Source organism: Hypanus sabinus, chromosome 2 (genome assembly GCF_030144855.1).
Source record: "Hypanus sabinus isolate sHypSab1 chromosome 2, sHypSab1.hap1, whole genome shotgun sequence".
NCBI classification, from domain to species: Eukaryota; Metazoa; Chordata; class Chondrichthyes; order Myliobatiformes; family Dasyatidae; genus Hypanus; species Hypanus sabinus.
Genome location: NC_082707.1, coordinates 208,659,562 through 208,673,893, shown reverse-complemented (window position 1 = coordinate 208,673,893; position 14,332 = coordinate 208,659,562). Strand labels below are relative to the sequence as shown.

Sequence of the window (14,332 nt, the reverse complement as noted above, 5' to 3'; positions counted from 1 at the left end):
CTCTGCCTCACTACCTCACTTTTTAATACATATTATTTCTGTTTTTTGCATGATTTTTAATCTAATATACATATACTGTAATTTATTTATTTATTTATTTATTTATTTCTTCTATATTATGTATTGCATTGAACTGTTGCTGCAAAATTAACAAATTTCACAACACATGTTGGTGATAATAAACCTGATTCTGATCCTGATGTTGGAAACCTTTAACTTCTGTATAAAACGCAGAAAATCTATAGCACAATACAGGCCATTCAGCCCACAATGCTGTGCTGAACATGTACTCACTTTAGAATTTACCTAGGGTTAGCCATAGCCGTCTATTTGTCTAAACTCCATGTATCTATCCAAGAGTCTCTAAAAAGACCCTATCATATCTGCCTCCACCACAGTTGCTGGCAGCCCATTCCACACACTCACCACTCTCTGCATAAAAAAACTTACCTTTAACATCTCCTCTGTACTTACTTCCAAGCACCTAAAAACTGTGCCCTCTCGTGCTGGCCATTTCAGCCCTGGGAAAAAGCCTCTGACTATCCATAGGATCAGTGCCTCTCATCATCTTGTACACCTCTATCAGGTCACCTCTTATCCTCTACCACTCCAAGGAGAAAAGGCCAAGTTCACTCAACCTATTCTCATACGGCATGCTCCCCAATCCAGGCAACATCCTTGTAAATCTCCTCTGCACCCATTTATATGGTTTCCACATCCTTCCTGTAGTGAGGTGACCAGAAATGAGTGCAGTACTCTAAGTGAGGTCTGACCAGAGTCTTATATAGCTGTAACATTACCTCTCAGCTCTTAAACTCAGTCCCACGGTTAATGAAAGCCAATGCACCGTATGCTTTTTAACCACATAGTCAACCTGTGCAGCAGCTTTGAGTGTCCTATGGAATTGGACCCCAAGATCCCTCTGATCTTCCATACTGCCAAGAGTCTTACCAATAATACTATATTCTTCCATTATGTTTGATCTACCAAAATGAACCACCTCACACTTATCTTATAAATTCAGCTGTTGTATTAAACTGTATTTGTCCTTGCAATTGGAGCAGATGCTCAAATGCTAGACCAATTGATAGGCCAAAGTTATGCCTCCTTTCTCACTCTCCGACGAACAAGCAAGCCCCCACACGTGGGAGTCATTTGATAAATTGCTGATGTCTTGCCCCAAGAAGATCCAGGGGTGGTGTTGGAATGGGGAAGCCATTCCTATTAAAACCTGTTATAATTGTGTACTTTTTAAAAAATTAAAGATCAGCTTTATTTGACACATGTAGGGACTGCAGCCAGATGTCTTGGTGCATATTAGTACCAATGGCATAGAAAAGAAAAACAAAGAGGTCCTGAAAAGTGAATTTAGAGAGCTAGGTGTATTTCTACACTATTCTTGGTTGGTGTGACTGGAACAAAACCCAATTTCCCTCGGGATCAATAAAGTATGTCTTTCTGTCTGTCTGTAAGTAGAACGCTGAGAAGCAGGACCTCCAGGGTAATAATTTCTAGATTGTTGCCTGTGTCACGCGCCAGTGAGGATAGAAGCAGGATGATTTGGTAGATTAATGTGCAGCTGAGAAGCTGGTGCAGGCAGCAGAGTTTCAGGTTCTTGGATTATTGGGATCTCTTCTGGAGGAGGTCTGACCTGTTCAAAAGTGACAGTTTCACCTGAACCTGAGGGGTCCAATATTCTCATGGGCAGGCTTGACCGAGCTGTTGGGGAGGATTTAAATTAATTTGGCAGGGGTTGGGAACCAGAGTGAAGGGACTCAGCATTGAGCAGATGGTAAAAAAGCAAAGATAGTGTACAGTCAGACTGTAAGGAAGGGCAGGTGATAGGGCAGAAGTGCAGCTAGCAGGGTGAGCATCAGTGCATTAGGGATGTAGAATCTAAAAGAGAAGTAAATACAGTATTCAAAGTGTTGTATCTTAATGCATGGTGTGTAAGAAATACGGTGGATGATCTTGTTGCAATATTACAGATTGTCAGGTATGATGTTGTGACCAACACTGAATCATGGCTGAAGGATGGTTGTAGTTGGGAGCTGAACGTCCAAGGCTACACATCCTGTCAGAGGGGTAGGAAGGTCGGCAGAGGGAGTGGTGTGGCTCTGCGGGTAAAGAATGGCATCAAATTAGTAGAAGGATGTGGCATAGGAATGGAGGATGTTGAATCCTTGTGGTTTGAATTAAGAAACTGCAAGGGTAAAAGGACCATGATGGCAGTTATATACAGGTCTCCCAACAGCTGCTGGGATGTGGACCGCTGATTACAATGGGAACTAGAAAAGGCATATCAAAAAGGCAATGTTATGATAATGTAGTCATAGGAGATTTCAACATGTTGGTTGATCGGGAAAATCAGGTTGGTAATGGATCTCAAGAGAGTGAGTTTGTTGAATGCTTACAAGATGGCTTTTTAGAGTAGTTTGTTGTTGAGCCTACTAGGGGATCAGCTATACTGGATTGGGTGTTATGTAATGAACCAGAGGTAATTGGGGAGCTTAAGGTAAAAGAACCATTAGGAGGCAGTGATCACAATATCATTGAGTTCATCTTGAAATTTAATAGGGAGAAAGCAAAGTTTGATGTAGCAGTATTTCAGTGGAATAAGGGAAATTACAGTGGTATGAGAGAGGAGTTGGCCAAAGTAAATTGGAAGGAGATACTGGCAAGGATGACAGCAGAGCAGCAATGGTGTGAGTTTCTGGGAAAAGTAAGGAAGGTGCAGGATATGTGTATTCCAAAAATGAAGAAATACTCAAATGGTAAAATAGTACAACCATAACTAGGCAAGGGAAGTCAATGCTAATGTAAAATAAAAAAAAAGGCATACAACAATGCAAAAAATAGTGGGAAGAGAGAGAATTGGGAAGCTTTTACAAACCTACAGTGAGCAACTAAAAGAATCATTAGGAGGGAAAAGGTGAAATATGACAGCCAGCAAGCTAGCTAGCAAGTGGATCTAAGTGGATACTAAAAGTTTTTTCAAGTATGTAAAAGAAAGTAAAAGAGAGATGAGAATGGATGTAGGACCTTTAGAAAATGAAGCTGGAGAAATAATAATGGGGGCAAGGCGATGGCAGATGAACTAAATGAGTATTTTGCATCAGTCTTTACTGTGGAAGATACTAGCAGTGTGCCTGGTGTTGAAGGGTGTGAAGAAAGAGAAGTGAGTGCAGTAACTCATAAGTGACCTGGACCAGATAAACTTCACCCTTAGGGTTCTGAAAGAGGTAGTGGTAGAGATTGTGGAGTTATTAGTAATGATCTTTCAAAAATAGGGAGTTAACATTGGCATGTGGCAAAGGTAATGTCGCAGTAGTTATGGGGGATTTCAACATGCAGGTGAACTGGGACAATCAGGTTGGTGCTGGACCCCAGGATAGGGAGTTTGTAGAGTGCCGAAGGGATGCATTCTTGGAGCAGCTTGTATGGGAACCGACCAGGGACAAGACTATTCTGGATTTAGTGTTTTGTAATGAACAGGATTTGATAAGTGATCTTGCAGTAAAGGAGCCATTAGGAGGTAGTGATCATAATATGATGTTTTTATCTGCAATTTGAGAAGGATAAGGGCAGCTCGGAGGTGTCAGTGTTGCAGTTGAACAGGGGAAACTATGGAGCCATGAGGGAGGAGCTGGCCAAAGTTGACTGGACGGATATCCTAGCAAAAAAGACAGTGGAACAGCAAAGGCAGGTATTCTTGGGAATAATGCACAAGGTGCAAAATCAGTTCATCCCCCAGAGGAGGAAGGATTCAAAGGGGGGAAAGGGGCCACAGTGGTTGTCAAAGGAAGTCAGAGATTGCATAGCATTAAAAAAAAGGAAATATGACAGAGCTAAGGTGAGTGGGAGGACAGATGATTGGGAAGTTTTTAAGGAACAACAGAACTTAACTAAAAAGACAATATAGGGAGAAAAGATGAGGTACGAACGCAAGCTAGCTAGGAATATAAAGGAAGATAGCAAAAGCTTTTTTTGGTTTGTGAAGAGAAAGAAGATAGTTAAGAACAATGTTGGGCCCTTGAAGAATGAATTGGGTGAAATTGTTATGGGAAACAGAGAAATGGCAGAAGAATTTAATAAGTACTTTAGATCTGTCTTCACTAAGGAAGACACAAGCAATCTCCCAGATGTATGGATGGGCCAAGGACATAGGGTAACAGAGAAAATGAAACAGATTGACAGTCGGAAGGAAACAGTGATGAGAAAACTGATGGGACTGAAGGCTGACAAATCCCTAGGTCCAGATGCTGTGCACCCTAGGGTACTAAAGGAGGTGGCCCTGGAAATTGTGGATGCATTGGTAATCATTTTCCAATGTTCCTTAGATTCAGGATCAGTTCCTGAGGATTGGAGAATGGCTAATGTTATCCCACTTTTTAACAAAGGAGGGGGGGAGAAAACCGAGAACTATCGACCTGTCAGCCTGACATCGGTGGTGGGAAAGATGCTAAAGTCCATTATTAAGGATGAAATAGTGGCATATCTAGATAACAGTGATAGGATTGGGCCGAGCCAGCATGGATTTACCAAGGGTAAATCATGCTTGACTAATCTGTTGGAGTTTTTCGAGGATGTAACCAGGAAGTTAGATGGGGGAGATCCAGTGGATGTAGTGTACCTCGATTTTCAGAAGGCATTTGATAAGGTCCCACATAGGAGATTGGTGGGTAAAATTAAAGCTCATGGCATTGGGGGGGAGACATTGACATGGATAGAAAACTGGTTGGCAGATAGAAAGCAAAGGGTAGCAGTGAATGGGTGTTTCTCAGAATGGCAGGTGGTGACTAGTGGGGTGCCACAGGGCTCGGTATTGGGACCACAGCTCTTTACGATTTTCATCAATGATTTAGATGAAGGCATTGAGAATAACATCAGCAAATTTGCTGATGATACTAAGCTGGGTGGCAGTGTGACATGTGATGAGGATGTTAGGAGAATTCAGGGTGACTTGGATAGGCTGAGTGAGTGGGCAGATATTTGGCAAATGACATTTAATGTGAATAAGTGTGAGATTATCCACTTTGGGAGTAAGAACAGGAAGGCAGATTATTATCTGAACAGTGTAGAGTTAGGTCTGGGAGAAATACAAAGAGATCTAGGAGTCCTTGTTCATCAGTCACTGAAGGTGAATGAGCAAGTGCAGTAGGCAGTGAAGAAGGCTAATGGAATGTTCACCTTTATTACAAAGGGAATTGAGTACAAGAGCAAGGAAATCCTCTTGCATTTGTACAGAGCCCTGGTGAGGCCACACCTGGAGTATTGTGTACAGTTTTGGTCTCCAGGGTTAAGGAAGGACATCCTGGTTGCAGAGGAAGTGCAGCGTAGATTCACAAGGTTAATTCCTGGGATGTCTGGACTGTCTTATGTAGAGAGGTTAGAGAGACTGGGCTTGTATACGCTGGAATTAAGGAGATTGAGAGGGGATCTGATTGAAACATTTAAGATCATTAAGGGATTGGACAAGATAGAGACAGGAAATATGTTCCAGATGCTGGGAGAGTCCAGTACCAGAGGGCATGGTTTGAGAATAAGGGGTAGGTCATTTAGGACAGAGTTAAGGAAAAACTTCTTCTCCCAGAGAGTTGTGGGGGTCTGGAATGCACTGCCTCGGAAGGTAGTGGAGGCCAATTCTCTGGATGCTTTCAAGAAGGAGCTAGATAGGTATCTTATGGATAGGGGAATCAAAGGATCTGGGGACAAGGCAGGAACCGGGTATTGATAGTAGATGATCAGCCATGATCTCAAAATGGCGGTGCAGGCTCGAAGGGCCGAATGGTCTACTTCTGTACCTATTGTCTATTGTCTAAAAATCATTAGACTCTTGGGCCCATATGTCCAAGGATAAATTAGCTCATTTTTACTCTCATATAAGTCCTATTTGTGATAGATGTCATTCTGAAATTGCGTCTTTAACTCACATGTTTTGGTCGTGTTCATTTTTGGAGAAATATTGGAAAGATATTTTTGATATTATATCTGCGGTTTTGAATATTGATTTACAACCTCATCCTATTACCACAATTTTTGGTTTACCAATGTTAGATTCACAGCATTTATCTTCTTCAGCCCGTCGAATGATTGCATTTCTAACTTTGATGGCTAGAAGATCTATATTGTTGAATTGGAAAGAAATTGATCCTCCCACTGTATTTAATTGGTTCTCTCAAACTATGTTATGTTTAAATTTAGAAAAAATTAGAAGTGGTACTTTTGAGACTTCTATTAAATTTGAAAAGTTATGGAGACCATTTATTCAACATTTTCATATGATGTAATATGACCCTTTGCCAAGTACATTTGATTTCCCAGCTTTTAGCTTATGGATTTTGAGAGGACCGGAAGTGACGGCATTGATGAATACTTATTTTTGTGAGATATTATAAACAGCCCACTTTTTTTTCCTTCTCTTTTGTTTGTTTTTTTTTTCTTTTATATTACTTATTAGCTATAGTTATTAGATTAGATTAGTTAGTTCTGCATTATATAATTTTTTTTTGTTTTTTTTTCTTTCTTTTTTCTGTTTTTTTTTATATTATACATTATGAAATATTTAGATTTACTATGTCCATACATATATCTTATGGCTTATGTCTTGGTAAACTCATTTATATTGTAACTATTATGTATGTTTTTTTTTCATATGTAATGGAATGTGTATGTTGGTAATTTCTTTATCAATATATCATCTGTATTTTGTCCATATTATTAATATTAATAAAAAGATTTAGAAAGACTCTGGCATGGTTCTGGAGGACTGGAAAGTTGCAAATGTCACTCCACTCTTCAAGAAAGGAGGAAGGCAACAGAAAGGAAATTATAGACCTGATAGCCTGATCTCAGTGGTTTGGAAGATGTTGGAGTCAATTTTTAAGGATGAAGTTATGGAATACTTGGTGACACAGGACAAGATAGGACAAAGTCAGCAGGGTTTTCTTCCGGGGAAATCTTGCCTGACAAATCTGATGGAATATTTTGAGGAGATTATAAGTAAGATAGATTAAGGGGATGCAGTGGATGTTGTATATTTGGACTTTTGGAAGGTCTTTGACAAGGTGCCACACATGAGGCTGCTACCAAGTTAAGAGCCCATGGTATTACAGGAAAGTTGCTAATAAGGTTAGGGGCTTGGCTGGATTGGTTGGAGGCAGTGAGTAGGATTAAAAGAATCCTTATCTAATTGGCTGCCAGTGACTAGTGGTGTTCCACGGGTCGATGTTGGGACCACTTCTTTTTATGCTGTATATCAATGATTTAGATGATGGAATAGATGGCTTTGTTGTCAAGTTTGCAGATGATACAAAGATTGGTGGAGGGGCAGGTGGTGTTAAGGAAAGAGGTAGGCTGCAGAAGAACTCAGACAGATTAGGAGAATAGGCAAGAAAGTGGCAAATGAAATGCAGTGTTGGAAAATGCATAGTCATGCACTTTAGTAGAAAAAATAAATGTGCAGATTATTTTTTTAATGGGGGAGAAAATCCAAAAAAATTGAGATGCAAAGGGTCTTGGGAGTCCTTAGGAGTTTTTTAGGAACTCCTAAAGGTTAACTTGCAGGTCGAGTAGGTGGTGAGGAAGGCAAATGCAATGTTGGCATTCGTTTCAAGAGGCTTAGAATACAAGAGCAAGGATGTGATGCTAAGGCTTTTTAAGGCACTAGTGAGGTCTCACTTTGAGTATTGCTCCTCATCTAAGGAAGATGTACTGGCATTGGAGAGGGTTCAGAAGAGATTCACAAGGATGATTCCAGGAATGAAAAGGTTATCATACAAGGACGGCTCTGAGTCTGTACTCGCTGGAATTCAGAAAGATGAGAGGCGATCTCAATTGAAACCTTTCAGATGTTGAAAGGCCTGGATAGAGTAGATGTGGAAAGGATGTTTCCCATGATGGGGTCTCAGGGTCATATGGACATTGAAACATATTATGTTGTTTATGTCAAAGATAAAGACAGTCAGAATATGTACTGGGCAGCCTGCAAGTGTCGCCATGATTCCGGCGTCAACATTGCATGCACATAATTTGGTAATCCTAACCTGTACGACTTTGCAATGTGGGAGGAAATCAGAGCACCCAGAGGAAACGTGATGGTGGGAAGAAACTCCTTGCAGAAAGTGACAGGAATTGAACATTGATTGCTAGTGCTGTAAAGTGTTACACTAGCCCTAATGGTACCATGCCACCTACAGTATATTTCTGATTAAAGGCATTTGCAATCTCTAACATTTCTTTGAATAATTGATAATTTTTAAAATAAAAGTAATTCAAATTCAAAGCAAGCGATAATCATATGCCATCTCTTTTCCCATCTAATCTACAGGTCTAGGAATGTCCGTACAGATGAATAAAGTTGCCACTTCTTTCCTTGGTCTGGTTAGCATCGGATGTGGAGAGGATGTTTCCTAAAGCAGGGCAGTCTTGGACTAGTGGGCACAGCCTCAGAATAGACGGGCAACCATTTAGAACAGACATGAGGAAGAATTTCTTGAGTTAGAGGATGATGAATCTGTGGAATTCATTGCTATGGATGGCTGTGGAGGCCAAGTCATCGAGTATATTTAAAGCAGAGGATGATAGGATCTTAGTCAGGGCAGCAAAGGTTACAAGGAGAAGGCAGGAGAATGGGGTTGAGAGAGAAAATAAACCAGCCATGATGTAATGGCAGAGCAGACTCGATGGGCGAGAGCCCTAATTCTGCTCCTGTGTTTAATGATTGAAGAGGCAAATTCTCTGGTTGTTTCAATTGCATGATAATTGAGTATTGTGACAAATGTCCCAGTTTTGTGCCAATGAACACATTTCAATCTTGTAGAGTATCTGAACAAGTCCAGGAGCAAAGGAGTAAAATTGCATTGTTCCCCTGGGGAGCCAGTTTCTTACTGTGGCTCTGGGGATAAAAACACGGAACACAGAGACTTTATTCATGATGACTGAGTCGAACTATTCCAGCATTTTGAAATAGATACAAATATTTGGCAGTTTTCATAGTTACTCACCCCATAAGACTGCCAGATTGATGTTGATCATCAAGCATCCATTTACATTCAGAGGTAGTAGTTCTACATGGGAATATTTTATTTGTTTTTTATAGCAATACAGCAAGGTATAGGCCCTGCTGGCCCTTCAAGCCACACCGCACAACTACAACAATCCTGATTTAACCCTAACCTAATCTCGGGACAATTTACAATAACCAGTTAGCTTACCTGGTACATTTTTGGACTGTGGGAGGAAACCAGAGGTAGCGGGGACATTTTCCATGGGGAGGATGTACAAATTCCTTACAGAGGACACTGGAATTGAACTCTGAACTCTGACACCCCAAGCTGTAATAGCGGCACGCTAATATTTGACGATTTTCAGCAGAGCAGCGTGCAAAGGGTTGCCACTGCCTCACCTTTTTTTTGTTTTCTTTTTGCACTACTTAATTTACTTTTAAAATATATATTTGTTATTGTAATTTATTGTTTTTATAGTGTATTGCAATGTACTGCTGCTGCAAAACAACAAATTTCATAGCATATGCCACTGATATTAGATCTGATTCTGATGTTAATCCCAATTTATTCTCTCTACATTCTCTTCAACTGCTGCTAGATTCCAGCTCTAATATATATCAGAAGCAATGTATAGTGGCCAATTAATATATCATCCTGCATGTCTTTAAGATGTGAACAGAAATTTGAGTGCCTACAGTTACAAGCTGCCTAGCTTTGTGCAAACCCAACACAGACAGTATTGGAGGTAAAGTTTGAAAGCGGCTGACTAGAGCTTGTGCAGCAGCATCACAACTGTGTTGTGTGCTGGTAGAGACTAAATCTTGATGTTTCACATGTGGGAACTGTGAATAAATTCAATTATTTGAATTCCAGCTTTATCAATTTTATAGACTTCCATTTGAATTTACAAGCAATGAGATTGTAAAACCAAAATGCACACTCAACTTTTTAGGAACAGCTTCTCTGCCGCCGCCATCAGATTTCTGAATGGGCAATAAGACCATAGGGTGTAGAAGTAGAATGAGGCCAATTGACTCTACTCTGCCATTTGATCATGGCTGATGCATTTTCCCTCTCAGCCCGAATTTCCTGCCTTCTCCCCTTATCCCTTCATGTTCTGACTAATCAAGAATCTATCAATCTCTGCCTTAAGTACACCTAATGACTTGGCCTCCACAGTCACCTGTGACAACAGATTCCACACATTCACCACCCTCTGGCTAAGGAACCCACGTACACTACTTCAGTGTTCTACTTGCTCTCTTTTTGCACTACTTACTTCAATTTTAATATATATTTCTTATTGTAACCTATAGTTTATTTTTTTTATTATGTATGGCGGTATACTGCTGCTGCAAAACAAATTTCACAACATATGCTAGTGATATTAAACCTGATTCTGATACCTGTGCTTCAAAGCATGAACTGTTTTAATACTTTATTCTTTTGCACAGATGTCTTGACTGTGGAGCTATTCTTGAAGAATACGATGAAGAAACATTGGGACTGGCTATTGTAGTTCTTTCGACGTTCACTCATTTGAGTCCAGACTTAGCAGCCCCTTTACTGCTAGATATACTGCAGTCCGTAGGAAGGTAATAAGAACATCCATAGAACATAGCACATCACAGGCCCTTTGGCCCACAATGTTGTGCCAACCACGTAACCTACTCTAGAAACTGCCTAGAATTTCCCTAGCACATAGCCCTCTATTTTACTAAGCTCCATGTACCTATCAAAGAGGCTCTTAAAAGACCCTAAAGTATCCGCTTCCACCACTGCTGCTGGCAGTGTATTCCACGCACCCACCACTCTCTGTGTGAAAAACTTAACCCTGACATCCCCACAGTACCTGTTTCCAAGCACCTTAAAACCATGCCCTGTAGTTTTAGCCATTTCAGCCTTGGGAAGAAGTCTTGGGCTATCCACACAATTGATGCCCCTCATCATCTCATACACCACTATCAGGTCACCTCTCATCCTCCATCGCTCTACGGAGAAAAGACCAAGTTCATTCAACCTAAGGTACACCCTCCAATCCAGGCAACATCCTTGTAAATCTCCTTTGCACTCTCTCTATAGTATCCCAATCCCTCCAGTACTCCAAGTGGGGTCTGACCAAGGTCGATTATATAGCTGTAACATTGCCTCATGGCTCTTGAACTCAAAACCACGGTTGATGAATGCTAATACACCATGTCTTCAACAACACTGTCTATCTGCGCAGCAGCTTTGAGAGCCGTACATGCACCCCAAGATCTCTCAGATCCTCCACACCGCCAGGAGTCTTACCATTAATATTAAATTCTGTCTTCAAATTTGATCTACAATCATTAGGACATCTTCATTACCCATCTCATTTAAAATACATTCAATGTTAGTTGTATTGGTGAAATTTTAGCAAAACAGCGCTGTTGCTATTCTCCAGCATTTTATCTGAATTCATGTCTTCTAGACAAAAAACATTAATGACTCAGTTAAATTAATAATCAGTTCATTAAGTAACTTCTCATTTTTTTCATTTCAGACTAGCATCCAGCAGTCTTTTTTCTGGCCAGGCAGAAAGGTATTTACAAGAATTTGCTCTTCATCTCATGTCCTTGATATTTATTGCTTATTGATTTACAGTGCCTATGAAAAGTATTCTTTCTTTTCAAATCTTTTTATTATTGTTATCCAAAATACAAGAGTACATCAAAGTAAGTAACACTTACAATGTCTCAAAAGAGAAAAAAACTATATTAAAGATTGAAAAATATGGTGACACAAAAAAAGAGAAGAAAAGAAAAAAAACCTACAAAAGCAAGAAAAAAGTGAGGGGGAGAAAAGACCCATGAGGTGTTCAACCTCAGAGCCATGCGTCACTCTAAAAGCTTCTAAAGATAAACATCAAACCGCCAGCAGAAAAAAAACTATTCACCCCATTTGGAAGTTTTTATGTTCTATTTTTTTAAAACATTGAATCACAATGGATTTCATTTGACGTTTTTTTGACACTGCCCAACAGGAAAAAGACTCATGTCAAAGTGAAAACAGATCTCTGCAAAGTGATCTGAATTAATTACAAATAGAAAACTCAAAATAATTGATTGAATAAGTTTTCATTGCCTTTAATATGACACACCAAATCATCACTGGCATAGAAAATTGGTTTTAGGAGTCACATAATTAGTTAAATGGAGATCTGTTTTGGAGACCTGTGTGCAGTCAAGGTGTTTCAATTGATTGTAATAAAAATACACCTGTATCTGGAAGGTTCAACTGCTGGTGAGTCAGTATCCTGGCAAAAACTACACCATGAAGACAAAAGAGCACTCCAAGCAACTCTGTGAAAAGGTTATTGAAAAGCACAAGTCAGGAGGTGGATACGAGAAAATTTCCAAAATACTTAATATCCCTTGGAATACAGTTAAGAAATGGAAAGAATATGACATAGATGTAAATCTAACTAGTACAGTCTGTCCTCAAAAACACTAGTGACAGTGGAAGAAGGGGACGAGTGAGGGAGGCCACCAAGAGACCTTTGACAACTCTGGAGGAGTTCCAAGTTTCAGTGGCTGAGATGGGAGAGACTGTGCATACAACAACTGTTGCCTGGTGCTTCACCAGTCGCAGCTTTATGGGAGCGTGGAAAAGAGAAAGCCACTGTTGAAAAAGAAACTCACAAGAAATACAACAGAGTTTGCCAGAAGGCATGTGGGAGACTCTGAAGTCAGCTGGAAGAGGTTTTATGGTCTGATGTAAGAAAAATTGAGCTTTTTGGCCATCAGACTAAATGCTGTGTTTGGCATAAGGCAAACAACACACATCATCAAAAACATGCCATCCCTACCGTGAAGTATGGTGGTGTCTGCATCGTGCTGTGGGGATGCTTCAGTGCAGCAGGCCCTGGAAGGTTTGTGAAGGTAGAGGGTAAAATGAATGCAGCAAAATACAGGGAAATCCTGGAGGAAAACCTGATGCTGGCTGCTAAAGAATTGTGATATGGATGAAGATTTGTCTCCCAGTATGACAATGAACCCAAGCATAAAGCCAAAGCTACACAGGAATGGCTTAAAAATGACAAAGTTAATGTCCTGGAGCAGCCAAATCAGAGTCCAGACCTTAATCCAAATGAGACTTTGTGGCTGGACTAGAAAAGGGCTGTTCAGTCACAATTTCCTCTATTTATTTTGTATCTTAAGCAGCCTCTGTATCTCTCTAAGAGCTAAGAGAGCAGTCAGATTGTGACCTTTGGTTTTCACTTCGTCAGCTATACTGTGCTGCCATATCTAATGTGCTGCTTTCGTCAGCTACATAACTAGTGCAGAGGCCCAGGGTGACTGTGTGACTGATATTTCCATGTTGCTATTACAGCTTGTGTTACTGAGTTCAGAGTTCACTTCCAGTGACCTTTGTAATAACGTTTGTATGTTCTTCCTGGATGCATGTGGGTTTCCTTCAGGTGCTCTGGTATCCTCCCACAGTCCAAACATGTACTGCAGTAAGTTAATCGGTCCATAAGACAGAGCAGCAGAATTAGGCTATTTAGCCCATCGAATCTGCTCCACCACTCAATCATGGCTGATCCCCAATCCGACTTAACCCCAAGCACCTGCTCTCTCACCATATTCTTTGACATTGATGCCCTGACCGATCAGAAAATTGTCAACTTCTGCCTTAAATATACCCATGGACTTGGCAAGCCCAACAGTCTGGCAGAGCATTCGACTGGTTCACCATTCTCTGGCTAAAATATTCCTTCTTACCTTTATTCTGAAACCCGTGATCAAACCGTTTAAACACCTCAGTCCCCATTGATCGGCCATTTCAAACTGATCAAACAGCCCGGTCCACATTGATCACCCTGATCAAACAGCCCAGTTCACATCGATCACCCTGATCAGACAGCCCAGTCCACATCGATCACCCTGATCAAACTGATCAAACAGCCCAGTCCACATCGATCACCCTGATCAAACTGATCAAACAGCCCAGTCCACATCGATCACCCTGATCAAACAGCCCAGTCCACATCGAACACCCTGATCAAACAGCCCAGTCCACATCGATCACCCTGATCAAACTGATCAAACAGCCCAGTCCACCTCAATCACCCTGATCAAACTGATCAAACAGCCCAGTTCACATCGATCACCCTGATCAAACAGCCCAGTCCACATCGATCACCCTGATCAAACTGATCAAACAGCCCAGTCCACATCGAACACCCTGATCAAACTGATCAAACAGCCCAGTCCACATCGATCACCCTGATCAAACGGATCAAACAGCCCAGTCCACATCGATCACCCTGATCAAACGGATCAAACAGCCCAGTCCAC

General features: G+C 40.8%; 1 protein-coding gene across 1 annotated transcript in view; it reads left to right on the top strand.

Annotated features, from left to right (window-relative positions):
- The window catches only part of LOC132390105 (protein unc-79 homolog), a 625,175-nt gene that overhangs the window by 271,118 nt on the left and 339,725 nt on the right, over positions 1-14,332 (top strand). The window contains exons 34-35 of the mRNA XM_059962702.1: positions 10,463-10,603; positions 11,536-11,574. Of these exons, the coding sequence (XP_059818685.1) occupies positions 10,463-10,603; positions 11,536-11,574 (180 nt within the window). The remainder of the gene's footprint in view (positions 1-10,462; positions 10,604-11,535; positions 11,575-14,332) is intronic.